The following is an 18,114-nucleotide window of genomic DNA, read 5'->3' as shown; positions in this document are numbered from 1 at the left end:
TTGTTGAGGGGTTCTCTAGTCCAAAATTCCTCAAATTTGAAAGGAGAGGAATTTTTTGTTGCCTGCACAGTATTTAGTAAGAGAGGGTTATGGTCAGAGACCGCATAATTTATATGTTGGATAGTAGCATCTAGGAAGAGTAGACGCCATTTTGCATTTGCTATATCTTGATCAAACATTTCTTTGATCATCGCTCTTCCAATTCTATTAGTTGTCCATGTGAATGAGGGTCCCGAGAAGCCAATATCAATAAGGCCATGAGTATCCATTAGGTTTTACAAGCCACCTATGGAAGATAACGTAACTGGCCTACCTCTGTCCTTTTCATTTTGGCATAATAAATCATTGAAGTCCCCTATGCAAAGCCAAGGACCTGTAAATGAGCTATGAGTTGCATCCAAATGGGTCCAGAAGCTTGCTTTCTATTTCCATTGAGCTGGTGCGTAAACAAAGGATACTAACCAAGGGTGATTTGGAGAGTCAGAATAACTCAAAACAGAAATAACGTTTACATTAGTATGGACCGGTTCAATATCAACACCCGGTCGCCATAATAACAAAATGCCTCATTTTTTTCTAAGACTGGAACAGTTACAAAATGATGGAAATCTAGTCTATTTACAAAATGATGACACCCCTTCTGGGCCTTGGGCCCAGGCAATTTCTGGGCAAAAAATGGCCCAGAAATCTCAGCAATAGGTCAAAAATGGCCCACAAGCTTGTATTTTTTGCCCAAAAAAAGCTTGTAGGCCATTTTTAACCTATAAAATTATAAGTAAAAAGAAAAAAAATTAAAAACCAGAATAAAAAAATTTGTTATGGATGGTAATTGATTTTATGGCTAATAAAAGTTACTAGTCTAAGAGTCTAATACCTAATAAACTAATAATAATAACTAAGTTATTATAAAATTGAAAGACTAAACAATTACAAAATTACAAACATAAAAGTGTCCAAGGGACATTGTATCAATATTACAAATCATTGAATACAAAATATGAACAAATAATTAAAAATTGAATATTCTAAAAAGGCTTGTCAGCTGTGGCTTGTCTTTGACTGTGAGTCTGTGACACTTGGGACAGCCCGGGATTGAACACATTTTTATATTGCAGAGGTGCTAGACGTCTCATGTATTACTACAAAAATTAATATTAAAATTAATAACGATGAAATCGAAATAAATATAAATAAATATAAATAATAAAATAAAAAACAATTACCAGTTGGTCCAAATCCAGACTAATCACCACCCTCATCGGTCTCCTTAAAATCTAAAGTATCTGGAACATGAATATCATTTCTTATTATCCAACTCTGTGTGCATATCAATGCCTCTACAGTTGTAGGAGACAATGAACTACTGAAATGATCCAATATACGACTTCTGGTATTAAAAGCTGACTTTGAGGCAACGGTGCTAATAGGGATGATCAAAATACAGCGGGCAATTTCAGAAATGATGGGATATTTTTTTGAGGCATTCTTCCACCATTCTAATATATCGAAATTATCATCATCATCTTGGATCATATCTACTGACAAATAGTTGTTTAACTTGGAAACCACCTTCGTAGATTGATGGACTAGTATGAGATTCTGTGCGAGGGTCTTAGTCCACAGCATTCTGCACTTCTTTGTATGAGGCCCGGTCACGGTGTCTGTAGAAGGCGTTGGGGGTAGGTTTATGTGTCTTGGATGTAATACCACCTTTAATTGCATTAAACTCATCATACAATTTTTTCAGGGTATCTCGGGCCAATTCACCAATAAGTTCAGTCCATACCTGATTGTAAACAAGTCCCAACCCATATAACAAGCTTGAAACTTTCAGACGGGGATCAAGAATAACAGCCACATGTAACAAAATATTCATTCTAGTCAAATCTTCCCAATACTTGTTATATTTTAACATCATGGTCACTGTCATCCTCCTCATCCTTTTTAATTGGAACCCCTATGCATATATTCTAATTCTTCTTTTACCCTATATATTTGTTGACAAAACCCATGGGATGTAGGGTACAAAGAACCAGATATATTCAATGTGATATCATAAAATAATCCGAGAAAATCAATGAAAGTAGAAACTACCACCCAATCATCATTATTAGGCTTAAGTAATCCCACGTGCTCATCAAAGTATTTGACATATTGGATATTTTCATCACCCAATAATTGAAAGACTGTCTTATATTCTTGCGCCGCCTCCAACATCAAGAAAGTTGAGTTCCATCTAATAAGAACATCAGTACAAAAACCATTCTTTTATGTTATGCCCGCAGCCTTTGTAGCAACTTTGAATTTCTCCAATTTAGAAGGAGAAGACCTCACAAATTTTACAACCATTCTAACTCGTGCAACCGAGTCATCAATATCTTTCAACACCTCAGTCATAATTAAATTCAAAATATGTGCAGTACATCTAACATGCAAATATTCACCACCCGAGAATGTCTTATTTGCATCTTTAAGATAATTCTTTTGATATTCCAAGGCAACATCATTAGACGACGCATTATCAATTGAAACAGACAAAACCTTTTCCAACCCCCACTCCTTTATTGCGGCCTCCAAGGCCTTCCTAATCGTCTCACCCTTATGATCAATTATTTGATAAAATTTAATAATCTTTTTGTGCAAAATCCAATTAGAATCAGCAAAATGCACAATCAACGACATGTAATTCATATTTTGGATAGATGTCCAAGTATCAGTAGTGAGACAAACTACCAAACCCGTCAATTGGCCCCTCAAAACATCTTTATCACGGAAGTACATCTTCTTAATATCTTTTGCCACAGTGTGACGAGAAGGAAGTACAAATCTCGATTCCAACTCTTGAAAAAAATTCTTGGAATCCTTTACCCTCCACAAATTGAAAAGGCAGCTCGTCCATGACAATCATACGAGCTAACTTCCTTCCACACTCATCGAGATTATACTTCATATACCCTTTCAATGTTGGCCCCCCGGCCCCACTACTCCCATCCGCCATTTTAATATCTAGTCTAGATTGACCATTTTCTACTAAGAATTTTAAAATTGGACTCTTCTTGCATTGTTCCTCTAAATGGACCTTCAGCTGGGATGTACCATGTTTCCTATAGTGACATCCATACATTTTCCCACAATGATTATATTTAGCTTGTAAGTTGTTGGGTTCATCACCCTCTAGCTTGGTAAAGTGTTGTCAAACTATGGATACAAGTCTCTTGCCCTGTGTGGGCTTCGGGACAGGGCTGAGTGTACTCCTTATAGGGGTAGAAGTAGGGTTAGGTTCTGGCTTGGGGGTATTGGCTGGAGTAGGCAAGCTGTCACTGAAATCCGAAAATATTCTTGATTCTCCAACACAAAGAAAAAAAAATTTAAAGTGCAATCCAACACATTCATAAAAAACTGCATACAACTAGTAGACCCACACATCTTTTTAATTTTTTTTTTTTAGGGGTTTCATTGATTGAAACCCCAAAAGGGCTTTTGGGGTTTCAATTAATGAACCCCTCAATTAACATGCATGCATAAAATTATTAAAAATCATATATAATGTCATTTAAGTATTTAATATCATGTATAAAAGAGTATAAAATATAAAATAATAAATAAATAAATTAGGGTTGATAGTAACCATTTCATCTTATAGACATGCACACAGGTGATTATATATTATATGAAAAGGTTCATATGCAATCCAAATGAAATTAAGTACAGTTTATATATAGAAAAATACTTTAACAAAATTTACGAACTTAAATAAATTTATAAGATACATTAGATTATAATAAATGTTCCTCTAATTTACTTTAACAAAAGACCTAATTTTTTTTGTTTTCAATTAATTTAGGGTTTGGGCACTAAATTGTATTCTCAAACCCCCAAAAAAATTAGGGTTGGAACCCTAATTTAATTTAGGGTTTCAATCCGAAGCCCTAAATCAATTTAGGGATTTCAATCAATGAAACCCAAAAAAAAAAAAAAATTAGGGTTTCGGATTGGAACCCTAATTAAATTTGAGGTTCCAATCTGAACCCTAAATCAACTTAAGGGTTTCATTGATTGAAACCCTTAAATTGATTTAGGGGTTTCACAAAAGGTTTCATTGATTGAAATCTCTAAATTGATTTAGGGGTTTCACAAAAGGTTTCATTGATTGAAACTCCTAAATTGATTTGATTGAAACCCCTAAATCAATTTAGGGGTTTTCAATACAATGAAATTTACAAAACAAATCAATTTAGACGGAATCCGAAACAATCATAGTAAGAAAACCCTAACACTGAATACACATGCACAATGATCACAAATCCACAGCACACAAGTCACAAATCCCATCCTCCATCTTCAATTCAACCCATCATTCCTCCAATCTCCGATCAAAACTCAAAAATAATAAAAAAATAACGGAGAAAGGAGAGAGAGGAGACAACGAGCTAAGTTACCGTGTACCGTGCGATGTGCATCCAGCATCGTGTGAGAGAGAGGAGAGAACGAGAGCGACTCCAAGAACTCTCCAACCGAGACTGCGAGAGGGAGGAGAGAACGTGATACTAGGGTAGGAGAGAGAGAGAGAGAGAGAGAGAGAGAGAGAGAGAGAGAGAGAGAGAGAGAGAGAGAGAGAGAGAGAGAGAGAGAGAGAGAGAAGTCACTGTCGAAGGAAGGGGGCGACGCCGGGGGGGGGGGGGGGGGGTTTAACCCATTGGGGTTAAAACTAAATGAAATGGTGCCGTTTTGTAATGGACAAAACGGTGCCGTTTCATTTAGTGGGTTAATCAATGAAACCAATTTATAGATGAAACGGTGTCGTTTTGTCATGTACAAAATGGTGCCGTTTCATCTATAAACTATATTTATTATATATAATATAATATACATTATATATATACGTAAAATGGGGCGGGACGGGGGAAAACCGGACTAGGGTCGTGGTGTATTCGTCCCCCGCCTCCACTAGGGGCGTCCCATACGGGTGGGGGCCCCGTACCCCGCCCTTATGCAGAGGCGGGGCGAACAGGGTGGAGCAACGAGTTCCAGGGCCCCGCTGCCCACTCCTATTCGCAGCTTCCTTTGTTTCTTTTCTTTTCCCAGATGACTTAGTTTTAATGGATAGGAGTAAATCAACCGCCTCCTTATCATCATCCCGTGTATCTTTGATTATGATTCCAGTATGTAGAGTTTCAGCTTCTACAATTTTTTAGACTTCAGATCTTTATAAGTTTTGGTCATTGAAGCCAGGAGGGAATACTCTTTTTTGTGAAGCTTCTATTTCTGTTATTGGGGTCAACCTTACTGAGCTTTTAGAAGAGGGGTTTTCATTTTTTCCTACAAAGCAAAGTTTTGGCCCTGGTTCCTTTGGTTTCTTTGAGACTAATTGTGAGCCAGAGATTGGATCAGATGGGCCCACCAATTGGACTGGAATATAAGTAATAGAAGGCAAGAAGTTATGTACCTTGGGCTTTAATCTCGAAAGGTTGTGCACATTGTAAGGTGGTCCTTGTTTATATTTAAAATGGGCCTTATCATCACGTGGATGCAACTCTTCAGCTAGGCCTTTAATGGTTGTCGTATCTTCCCACGAGCCCAGTCCCAGTTCACTTAGTTCAGCCATTAATTTCTAGTTCATTTGGTTCCCTTGGTTCATACCTTCAGTCAACAAGCTGTCCATCGGTTTTGATTCCCTAAGTAATTCTAAACTAGTTTTCAGCCAGCAAGCAACCCATTCCTCTAATCCTATTGATGAAGCCGCCCCTACTTTATTGTTGAAGTCCTATGGTACGAAAGTCTGAGGGGAATGTATGGCTTGAAAAATTGATGGGAGTTTGGTAGGTGGTGGAGAATTTATTGTTTGGTGTAATGGAGAAGTTCCGATTGGTGAGAGAGCATTAATGTTTGGATTAAATTGGCTACTGTAGCCAATAGTGGTCTTGGTCAGTGCATCTTTCTTTCCATCCAAGAACTTGAATGTTGACTGAGCACCATCGCAAGACGCCGAGGAGGATTGACGGAAGCCCATTTCCTGAACGCAAAGTCGCTACTTTTCCGATTGCCAGTAGGTGAGTTTTGATATTTCTTGGTTGCTGCTATCTATTTTTTGAGATCTGAGTTGGTATCCTAAAGAATTTGGGTTGGAAATTAGTTCATGGGTATTAGTGACCTTGATCGGATGCAACATAGGATTGGTAGCTTCATAAAAATTTTGATTTTTAACCTGATAGTAGTCCATATTGGTTTTCAAATCTCCTCTAACATATGGGTTTCCTCAAACTGAGAGGCTTCCATCTTCCACCACTTCTTTTCTTTTCCCTGTTCCAATATGTTCTTTTACTTGTAATTCTTCCATTTTTTCCCAATATGAGGGGACATTGGTAATATCAGTGCCGATGAGCCAAAAATCTCATTGTCTTCTAGGGGTGTAACCGGTCCGGTTTGGTTCGATTTTGGATAAAATCTAAGACCGAACCAGTATGTACCGGTTTTATATTTTTAAAAACTGATTACGCACCGATTATCCCTTAAACTGGTACGTCCGGTTTTACCGATTCCGGTCCGATTTTTCGATTTTAATATATTAAGTATATTAGTATTACTAATGTATTTATCAAAAGAAATATATTGAGAATTTATTAGACAATAAAATGTATTTAATATATATATATATTTTATATTTAAAATATATGATTAAATAAACATTCATATTTAAGAATAAAATGTTATGTTATAAATTATAATATATTATTTCATACATAATTATATATATTATATAAAAAAATATATTATATATAATATTAAAAATTAATAAAATATATATAATATGTGAACCAGTCTGGTCCGGTCCGTTTCGGTGTTAGAAAATATAAAATCGATTCTAGACCAGATTTGATCGGTTTTTAAAATAAAAGAATCGATTTCGAATCGAACCGGTCGAAAATCAGACCAAACCAACCGGTCCAATCTGGACTGGTTTTCCAGTTTGTCGGTTTATTCTTACACTCCTATTGTCTCCTAACTCGTTAGGGTATTGTATTTTATCTTGACCTACTTCATCTTCTACCCATTGAGTCATTGGAAGCACTTGGTTTCTTTCTTAACCACGAGGCGTGGGTTGAACAGTCATGAATATTGGGGATTCCGCACGTAGCTAGGGTCCAAATGGCATTTGTTCTGGGATCAATTTTAAGAATTTACAAAAAAATTGGGAGTGACCAATCCTCCCACAGGCATAACAAAAGTCTAATAAGCGTTCGTACTTAAACGAAACCCCAAGTGTCGAGATTGTAGTCTCGTGGTTCCCAAAGACCTTGTTTTAGTGGTTTGGTAATGTCAATCTCCACCTTAATCTTGATGAATTTCTTACAAGCTAAACCAAATAAAGGGTCCACATCCACTACAAGAAAGTTTCCGAGGGCACTCCCTATTTTAAAAGCATTCTTTTCTGTCATGTGATTTCTTGTAAGACCGTGGATTTGAACATGAAACGGTAAAGTGTTAAGACTAATCTCTTTCCATGTAGAATCTGCAGGGTAGCTTTTGAGAAGGAGAAGATGACCCTTGAAATTCTAGGGAGCTTTATTCAATATTCTGCTTTTGTCTCTGGCATTTTGAAAGGTAAAGAGGAACAAGTTTACATCCAAGTCATCAATGTGGAATTTACTAAAGAAACTCCAAGCTGCTCTGAAGGATGCATGCAAAGAAATTCTATTAAGAGGTCGAGGCGCCACTATTCTATCAATGAGGGTTAGATTAGGGTCACCATTTGTTGGTTCCTTTTCTGAAGATAAGTTCAAACCTTCCCAAGAGAGAGCCTCTCTATGGTAATTAGCTCTTCCATGTCCATAGTAGAAGAAATGGTGTGAAAGGTGGGAAGAGATGGTATGGTGATGGTGTTGAGGTGGTAATACCAAAATTATCAAAGCACTATAGAGAGATGTAGAGAGAACTCTATTCTAGAGAGAGAGTCAACATTACACTAGCCCAGATTTCTCTTAATTAAAAATATATATATATATATATCATTCTTTATTATGGATTTTATAGCTTTCAGCCATATTTTTAATTGAAATGACACATTTTAAATGAAATTCTATTTAATAATTTACATATAAAATTATTTAAAATATATCATATTAATATATTTGTGAGTATAAAATAATGAATCAAACTTCTTCGGAGAGTGGAGAAGCCCGGATTCCAGACCCATCAGATATATATTGGCTTGATGAGAAGATGATAGATCTGCTTGAAGCTGAATGCAGGACAATCACGACCCAAGCGCTTTGTTTCTTTTTTAAATATTATTATTATCATCAGTTGAGACAAAAACCCACAGGATCGATGGCACCTTTACAGTTGCTCGTAAGTAGATCGATACTAGGAACTCGAGGCCCCTTGCATCTTGGGATAGGTTTAGAAAACATCTCTCTCAATTCAAAATTTTTATCTTATCATTATAAATTTTTTTAAATTTTTACACAAAATATAATAAATAATTTAACTTTTTCAAATTCTAATACAATATTTTCAAATATCAAAATAATAATAATATTAAAAAATAATATTTTAAACTTTCATATCAACTCAAAATTCTTATCTTACGTATCAAGTCTGCCCTTAATCTCTTATGATTAGTGATCAACAGAATGACAGTAGTACTATTCGAAGAAGAGAGCAAATACAATATTAGCAGGAAAAAAGAAGACTGGTTCAGTTCTCAGAATACAATCGACTCGATATATCACATAATATTACACAATATTAAAACCTTATAAAACACACTTAGAATATATATATATATATATATATATATATGACATACGTGCAATATTCAACCACTAATTAATCATGGTTGTTTCATATAATGACTGGTAGTATTAATTAACTATAGTTCACTTTACTACATTGCGAGCGAATTTCACCTTGATTCCCAGTCAATGGTTTTATATTTCCCATCTTAATCATGGACTTAGCAAAAGCCTTTGAAAAGGCTTTGGCATTTAAACTGTACTTCTTCACCAGCGCATCCGTGGAGTCTGATCCATTGAACAGAGCTTGATCAGAATCGAGAAGCCCCTTCTGCTTAACCAAGTTGGTGAAGTATGCTGTGTCAAAACGAGCATCTGTTGGGTCCAAAGGTGCGAGATTGAAGTCCCCTCCACTTTGTGGACATGTGGTTTGAAGTTTTTTTGCAAATGCGGGGTTGATGTCTTTGTCATTGTATATTCTGCTCCTGAAGACAAGACAACGTGCAAAGCCTAGAGTGTGGCCACCGGAGAGTGCGACCAAGTCTTTTTCATTAAGTCCTTGCTTCTTGAAGTTTTCAATCAGTTCAGGGAGGTCGAAAACTGGAGCCGGAATGTCGATGTCGGCTAAAGTCCTGTTGGCTGTGGTCGAGTCTCTCCTTCCTAGCTGCACCTTCCATGTTGGCCCTCCCAGCTGCAAGCACCATATTCACACATTACTTCACTTACATACATACACAATTAATAGTGTTGATACATGTTAAACAAACGATTTAGCCAACCGTTACTAATTCCTGACGATGTTTGGATATGGTACCACGTCAAGATTTTGGATATAATACAAAATGACGTTATACGTACAGCTACGACTGAGTCTCGAGCTGCGACAGCCAAGATGTCTGCGCATGAGACGACCGGACCTCCACAAGCTTTGTCTACCTCCAACTTGATGTTGTCCACCACGTCGAATCCTCGGAGAGAATTTTGGTTAGGGACAGCATTTTTCTCGCTGTCAATGGTGGGTGTAGGATCCAGAAGAACTGAAGCATCGCAACCCTGTCATTTTGACCAGAACAAGAAGTAGTTGTCCATCATTATCCATCCATGTGTTTGATATTTGAACAAATATTACGGAAATAAGAGCAGGCGTGCAACTAAGTATCCATTTGATACCAACTCTTGATACCAAGAAGAGGTTTTCCGACAGTACTAGGTGTACAAGCTAGTCTAATTAGGAAGTGATTTGAGTAAAATCGTGAACTAGAAAAGAACTTCTTGCATGTTTTTTCCTCTCCAATAAGTGCATTTAATTTCCAAACTTGAAAAGTTGTATCAAACGGGAAAAATTAAGGGAGATAGTGTTGGAGTGAGTACGTACATTGACAAAACAATCATGGAAATGCATACGTAGCAGAAAAGCACCAACGCGTCGCTGTTTGTATATTGCAGCCTCGACGACCCTTTTAATGGTGGGCAAAGCTTGGGGACAACATTCGCCGTAGAAATCCGTAGAGAGTTGTGAGAAACCTGTGGTTGCATTAAGAGACAGCAAGAGAAAGGCAAGCTGGAGACAAAGAAGCTGGCTACGTGAAGCCATATCTCAAATCTATCTCTAATGAATCTGTTGCGACTATGTATCGATCTAGGTTTCTGGTTACTAATGGCTGGGGCTAGCTGCTAGCTATTAATAGATTTGCGCGCACACACATGTATACACACACACACATATATATGTGTGTGTGTGTATTTCACAATCAACTTGTATTGGAAGACGTTGATCAAACTTTAGGTAAATACTAGTCATGGACTTGGTCAGGAGGAAGCAGCACATGTCAGCCCAAAAGCCAATATATTAATATATATATATATACATATATTTATAGGAAACTGTTCGAGTTTCATCTGGAACTGTACGTATAGTACCGAAGTTTCTTTCTAATTACTACATGCTTGAGAGCCAGGCCCTCGTCTTGACTAATTCCGAGATAAAAGCAGGGTTAATTTAGGCTGATGCAAGCGCGGAACCATGCACGAAATTTTATGGATGAAAATTTTGTGACGTAACGAAATCTTAAATATGGTTTGAACGTAGAGGAAAATAAAAAATATTGTACTCAAATTTGTATAATTTAAGAGTACTACATGATCTCTTAATAATTTGACTGTACAAATTAATTATATTTATCTAAAAAACTTACTTTATATATATATTATGTTGATTGTAACGTACTAATAAGATGGCAAAAATTCTATGACTTATATTTTAAAATGATTAGTCAATAATACAATTAGAGTTCTATTGGAACTTTATAAAGAGTAATAAATTTTCATTCTTAAACAATATAGGATTCTATTTACCACCTATCATTATTCTTCTTATATGAGATATCACAATTTTTTCCTTTAAATTCCAAGGTCTTTGTTGGCCGGCTTGTCTGTCGTAGGTGACACGGCTCAAGTCTCATATTTCTAGTTGAAATAAACTCTGATATCATTTGTAGTGCCCTAATAGAAGGCCCAAATCATACGGCTTATACTCTAGAAAGACAAATCAATGATACAATCGAAGTTCTATTGGAATCTTATAAAAAGCAAGAAATGTTTCTTTCCAAATAATGTGAGATCTTATTCACCACTTACTATACCCTTAGTTTTATCATATGAAATATCACATTGATAGTATTAGAGAAGCCCACGCATGCATGCATGATGACTTTTAAAACAAAACTCACGAAAAAATGTCTTATTCCAGCATTGAATCACCTAATTGCTAACTCCACCGGCCTATTTTTAATGAACAGTTGAAATGTTCATCGTGAATATATAATTATAACTTTATTAAGTTTGATTTATTCAATACAGTTACAAAGAATGATTAGTAAAATTTTAGGCTAGCTAGTTTGTCTAATTAATATTAAACAAGTCAAATAATTCGTATAATAAATCCAATCAATTCGCCTTATCTTGTATAAACTTGATCATATTTATTATTTTTCTAGTATTATTTTTAATTCTACATAAGATCAACATCTTGTGTATCTCAAAATATATATAAGAAGGGACAATATTGTTCCTAATGAGATTTTTCACCTTTATTTTTATCAAGTAGTTCACATCTTATATAAAATATTCAAAAAGGAATTAATCCTCCGGCCGTTTGAAGTTACGCTTTAGAGCTAGCTAGCTAGCCGCCCATGGCCATGTTGTGCCTAGCTAAGATGATCTCCATACATGATCGGATGACATATGTAGTTTACTCAGTCGTTAATTTATGGAAACCGAAGATTTTTATTAAAAATATCTTACCATACAAACAAGAACTTAATTTCTAAATCATTTAATTCCTTCATTATTTTCTAAATAAATGGTCAATATTTATTTCGTGCTTATCCCATCAATAAATAATCAAAGTCAACTAAAATCATATGTAACAGAGATGATATAATAATGTGATATATGGTAATTAATTTGTAAGACCCACGCATGCAGGTGCATTGATTTATTCAAAAAAGCCTCAGTTATTAAAACATTATTAGACTATTAATTAATTGTCTGCTTTTTGGCCCTATATATATATATATATATATATATATGTTTTTGCAGGTTCATGAACACGTCGTCAATATGACAATATTTTAGATAATAAGGAAATCTTCTCCGCATGTGGTAAACATTGTTGTTTCACATACGTATGGTATATATGCGGTATATACGAGTACTACGTAATTGTCGACGATGTTTCCAGATCACAAAGATGTTTAATTAATCAAATTAAGAAAATTTCAAACTGAGCAGGTAATTTGGTGGGTGGCAACTTGGGGTTGAAGTAACCGCGCACGCGTTTTGAATTAATTTCCCTGTTGAGTATATCCTAAAAGTTTAATTTTCATCTTAATCTGCAGACAAATCAACGCTCCGTACGTGAGCCTGTTTTCATGACATGATGATGCATGCATGTTCGAGTCTTGATCATGACGATCTCTTCATGTAAGAAATAATATGTTGTTATTTAAGAAGATGTTGGCCTTCTCCAGGCCTTCTTATAATATTTTGTGATTAGTTATATAGTCACATTTGTTATCTGACGTATTTTGATTAAATGATTTATTCAAGGTCACATTAATACGTGTAACCGAAGATCAATTGAAAAATAGTATTATTCATGCATTATATTTATAACTTTCATCAAACTATATTGATGTACTGATATTTCCATGATCAACTATTAGAATATCAGTTCTTATCATTTCTCTTAAATAACAAATTCAAGACTTGTTATATTAGATAATGCCATGCACATCAACACAAAAAGATCACATGCATAGGGCCGGTGATTGATGCAGTTAATCACATTAATAGACTATGCTAGAATACGTAAAAGTGACTGTAAATTTATAATTTGAATCATTTTTATGTTATAATTTCAATTAATTACAAAAGTAGGTTTTGAATGAATCGATACAGGTAATGACTAGATATTTGGAGAAAGAAATTAGCTCATTGAAAAAGATAATGACTAGATATTTGGAAAAAGAAATTAGCTCAAAAACAGAGAGATATATATACAGGTAGCATTTTATTTTATTTTATCCAAAACTATCATGAGATATCGTTTTGTGCAAGTCACGTCATTGACTGAGGTACGTTCTTATAATGTAAGCATCGATCATGGCTAGAACTTGAGAGTTTTTCTCCCTCGTGGTCGAGTTGCCATGTTGGCGTTACCGACATCACGTTAACCATTGCTAAACGGGCCGGATATAATTAATGTTCGTAGGTCTCATTTTGTTTGGATAAATCAACCAAGCTGATTCTGGTTTAGTAGGAACGGGCTTTAGCCTGTTTCCTGAGAAGGCCCATGATAGATTCAAAATGCTCTCCAACCTTGTAACTTAGGAAGATTCTATTTAACTTGAGCATGTGGCGGTGGGCCGATATTATTTTGGCATTCCGATCTCGGGTTGCAAGCTGTTTTGATCTTAGTTTAAGGTTTGTAGTTGCATAACTTGAGTAATAAGCACTATTAATATTAAAAATTTATTTACTGTTTAAGAATCTTATGTTTACATGTTATATTTATTTAGAAATAAATTTAAAAAATACTTTTTGAATTAGAAATGACATAAAAGATAATATTATATTTTAAAGATCATGGCTATATCCTTGATAGAAAGAAGATTTTGTAATAAAAAATAATAAAAATAATCTAATAGAATTTTCAGTAAGTATAATGTGAAAAATCCATTCAACATGCATAAGTGAAATGAAAATATAATTATACTTTTTATGTGAAAGTTATATGGATATTTTCACTTATTAACAAGTTTTTTAAAAAAATATGTTATTCCTTAAATATACTTTATAATTTATTTTAATATTAAAAATGTTTTAATACGTGTCAATCAAATACCTTAATTTTATTGTTAAAGTGTTTTTTATAAATTATATAAACACTTTTCAAACATTCTAATATTCTATGGCCCTTAATGGGCTAGCCAAGTTGGGCTCCTGAAGAACTGGAATCTAGGACTAATAAGGTCAAACGCTACTTATCCTTACTCGAAGAACATGTATATCCAACATTTTGTAACTAATATGCATGACAATCAACCCATGATACCCATCTCACATACATATCAACACAACAACATTTCTCAAATATTTCTCTCAACTTCGACCCAAGCTGACTCTACAAAACCAAAAAGACACAGAATAACATACGAACAAATGCACTGAATTATTTTTGTTACATTCTAGGCCAACCAGTACAAATTCAATTTCCAAAATACGAGAATTAATGTTACTCAAGAAGCACACGACTTAGTTTGCTGAACGGCAATTTGTCCTGATCTGGCCGTTAGTGCCAGTAAGTGGGCTGAGGTTTCCCATTCAACGATGCATAAGTGAAATGAAAATATAATTATACTTTTTATGTGAAAGTTATATAGATATTTTTACTCACAAGTTTTTTAAACGTGTAACTTCGTTAATTTTCATAATATTTGAAAAAATATGTTATTCCTTAAATACAATTTATAATTTATTTTAATATTAAAAATGTTTTAATACGTGTCAATCAAATACCTTAATTTTATTGTTAAAGTGTTTTTTAAAAATTATATAAACACTTTCAAACATTCTAATATTCTATGGCCCTTAATGGACTAGCCAAGTTGGGCTCCTGAAGAACTGGAATGTAGGACTAATAAGGTCAAACGCTACTTATCCTTACTCGAAGAAGATGCATATCCAACATTTTGTAACTAATATGCATGACAATCATACCCATCTCACATACACATCAACACAACAACATTTCTCAAATATTTCTCTCAACTTCGACCCAAGCTGACTCTACAAAACCAAAAAGACACAGAAAAACATACGAACAAATGCACTAAATTATTTTGGTCACATTCTAGGCCAACCGGTACAAATTCAATTCCCAAAATACGAGAAGTAATGTTACTCAGAAGCACACGACTTAGTTTGCTGAACGGCAATTTGTCCTGATCTGGCCGTTAGTGCCAGTAAGTGGGCTGAGGTTTCCCATTTTCACCATGGCATTGGCAAAGTCTGTTATGAAACTTCCCGGGTCGGAGATATAACCATTAACTTGAGCATCCGTAGAACCCCCATTAAAGAGCTGTTGGTCGGAGTGCAACAGACCCTTTTGGTCCTTTAAATCCTGGAAGTAAGCGTTGTCAAAAGATGTCGGACTCGTGGTGTCAAGAGGGGAAAGATTGTCGTCTCCTCCCGTGCTTGGACATTTGGATTTCAATGATGCTGCGAACGAGGAATCTATGTTTGTTTCATTGTAAATCCTGGTACGGAAGGTTACGCACCTAGCTTGACCTACTGTGTGAGATCCTGATCAAGAGATCGAAGAATTTGTAAGGAAACTAATTAAATTGAATGCTCATTTTAATGGGACCAATATTATATTAATGGATCGAGGTTAAAAATTACAGGTTTAAAAAGAGGATATTCAATATTTAGAAGTTAAGCCCACCTGATAGAGCAACCATTTCCTTGGCAGTGAGACCTTTTTTCGAGAAGGAAGTGATAAGGGCACTAAGATTGAATGTTGGAGCAGGGATGTCACCAATATTTGCAGTACCAGGGGTGGCAGAGTCTCTTCTGCCCAATCGAACTTTCCAACTCCAGCTAGGTCCACTCAGCTGAATCCAATTCAATATTGCGACCAAAAAGAGCAACATGTTATAATTTGCCAATATTAATGGTATAAGAGTAAGAACTAAAGTGAGTTTTTCCCCCCACTTACAGCAACGACTGAGTCTCTTGCAACAACAGCTAAGATGTCAGCACAAGACACAACACCAGGGCACAGTTTCTCCACTTCAGATTTGATGCTGTCTATTACATCAAATCCCCTTATTGAGTTATTATTGGGAGCAGCTAGTTTCTCGGAATTGGGTCCGTCCAACAGAACAGATGCATCACACCCCTGTTACAGATCAATTAATCATGTTTAATTCATTATTTTCCATATCGAGTTTATGCTTTTAAAATATGGATTTCTTTAATTTGTGCAAACACTTTTATCATTTTATATAGGCGATGAGACATCAATTTTTATGTCTTACATATAGCATGCATGTGAAAATGATCAAAATTAGCGAGGATAGAAGCTGAACAAAAGTGATCGACCTGACCAAAGAACAATATTGTTCAACCCAACTTCTTGACTACCTGTTAGATTATTATGTTAAAGTACCATATATGATTATTTTATAGGCATCATTAGCGACATTTGGTCCCACGAATTTTAATTTACATTAGCGTGCCTACCTGAAACTGATCAAGGGCAACACGACAAAGTAAACGTCTTGATGATCATATGGTAAACCAATACATGATGAAATAAATAAATATAACCAATAATGCATATAAAATATATTTATGTGAATTAAAAAAATTGTTCAAAGAAGTCATGTCCTAAAGTCTAGTAGTGCTGATCTGAACAGGTGTTATATATTGTTGTTAGAAGCAAAACAGATCATAAGCTGCTAAAACAAAGCCAAGGTGATGCACAGTTATTTAATCTAAGGAGCTGGATGTGTACATCATATATGCAGTTTCACTGTATAAACACTATAAGATAAGTGGACTTTTGTGATTAAAATTTAATGACCAAAATGACTATTTTCTACAGTTTTTGTAGGAAATAGTCATTTTGGTCATAAAAGTTTGGTCACAAAAGCTCACTTTTCTTGTAGTGAAATTAACAACCCACAGGTATTAGGATTTACTTATATATGTTGCATGCACTCACATACAGGCACACGCAACACGACATGCAGACATTTACTGATTTGATGCTGAAGAAGGAACAAGAAAAGGAGAAAAAGATCAGAGAACTTGCATTAACAAAGCAGTCGTGAAAATGAAGACGGAGCAAGGATGCTCCCATGCGTTTCTCAGTTTGCACCGCAGAGTCCACACCCGATTTAATGGTGGAAAGGGCTTTAGGGCACGATTTTGCATAGAAGTTATCAGAGGATAGTTGTGCCGAAACCATTCCCATAAGAAGTGAAAATAAAAGGCAGAATTTAGTGGTAGTGGGAATAATATTGGAGGTGGCCGCCTTAGAATGATAGAAAGCCATGAGTTCCAGAGATTTCGTCTGAAAAAAGAAGATCAAGATGAGAGTAGAAGAAGCAGCTAGGCTTTTCGTTGGTGTGAGACAAACGCACAAGAGGTATCATATATATATATGGGTGCTCTACCTAGATCACCATATATGCATGCACCGACTCAACGTTTAGAACAAACAGAATTAAAAATGTAGATACATGATGACAATATTGAAGATGTGTCCACATAATATATATATTAATTAAGATATAAGATGGAGGTGATCTCAGCAGCGGTGCATTTTCGTGTTTGCTTAAGTTAGTTAATACGTGGAGATGTTTGTTAATTAATTAATCGATCGGTGTGTTGAAAGGTTAAAATCAGCTAGCTGTATTTTGCCAGACGTACTGTTGACTAATCGCTTTAAGTTTTATATAAGACCTTACCTGGAAGCTGCCGGCCTCCTTGCATCTGCATGTTCAGACTCACCACACGATTTGCCCATTTTTTGATAAAATATTTTAGGATGCGAGAAAATGTAACCATTCAATTCGCCGATTGGTGTACTGAATACAATATATAGTAGTCGAGAAAAAAAATAAAATATGTAATAATAAATACTACAAGATAACTTTATATCACATGTTTCCACTTAATCAACGAATGGATTTGTCATTTTTTTATTTAAACATACACATATTTAAATATTAAGGTGTAACTTGGATATTAATATGAAATAAAATAATTTTATATGAAAGTTTAATAAAATATTATTAAAATATTA

The 18,114-nt window shown here is 35.1% G+C and overlaps 3 protein-coding genes across 5 annotated transcripts; 1 reads left to right on the top strand and 2 right to left on the bottom strand.

The window, feature by feature from the left end:
- The first annotated feature begins 5,645 nt into the window (after positions 1-5,645).
- Positions 5,646-8,016, top strand: LOC122279736. 2 transcript variants are annotated; one of them, XM_043090536.1, is made up of 2 exons: positions 5,646-6,050; positions 7,517-8,016. In XM_043090536.1, exons 1-2 carry the CDS (start codon positions 5,959-5,961, stop codon positions 7,734-7,736), a joined length of 312 nt encoding a protein of 103 aa, XP_042946470.1. In that variant the 5' UTR covers positions 5,646-5,958; the 3' UTR covers positions 7,737-8,016. The 2 variants fall into 2 exon arrangements, with proteins under 2 accessions (XP_042946470.1, XP_042946469.1); XM_043090535.1 differs by having other exon boundaries at positions 7,508-8,016.
- A 569-nt stretch (positions 8,017-8,585) lies between these two features.
- LOC122279747 (peroxidase P7-like) lies at positions 8,586-10,554 on the bottom strand. Its single transcript, XM_043090553.1, has 3 exons — positions 10,111-10,554; positions 9,594-9,788; positions 8,586-9,426 (listed from the first exon to the last, which is right to left on the bottom strand). Exons 1-3 carry the CDS (start codon positions 10,327-10,329, stop codon positions 8,869-8,871), a joined length of 972 nt encoding a protein of 323 aa, XP_042946487.1. The 5' UTR covers positions 10,330-10,554; the 3' UTR covers positions 8,586-8,868.
- A 3,702-nt stretch (positions 10,555-14,256) lies between these two features.
- Positions 14,257-17,448, bottom strand: LOC122278870 (cationic peroxidase 1-like). 2 transcript variants are annotated; one of them, XM_043089082.1, is made up of 5 exons: positions 17,119-17,448; positions 16,018-16,200; positions 15,745-15,913; positions 15,247-15,602; positions 14,257-14,582 (listed from the first exon to the last, which is right to left on the bottom strand). In XM_043089082.1, the coding sequence occupies exons 1-5, from the start codon at positions 17,359-17,361 to the stop codon at positions 14,553-14,555; spliced, it is 981 nt and encodes a 326-aa protein (XP_042945016.1). In that variant the 5' UTR covers positions 17,362-17,448; the 3' UTR covers positions 14,257-14,552. The 2 variants fall into 2 exon arrangements, with proteins under 2 accessions (XP_042945016.1, XP_042945015.1); XM_043089081.1 differs by lacking the exon at positions 14,257-14,582 and having other exon boundaries at positions 14,939-15,602.
- Between the last annotated feature and the right edge of the window lie 666 nt (positions 17,449-18,114).

The sequence above is a fragment of the Carya illinoinensis genome, chromosome 10 (genome assembly GCF_018687715.1).
Source record: "Carya illinoinensis cultivar Pawnee chromosome 10, C.illinoinensisPawnee_v1, whole genome shotgun sequence".
Lineage (NCBI taxonomy): Eukaryota > Viridiplantae > Streptophyta > Magnoliopsida > Fagales > Juglandaceae > Carya > Carya illinoinensis.
The sequence above is the reverse complement of the archived record's forward strand: the minus strand, read 5'-3'. Positions and strand labels throughout refer to the sequence as shown.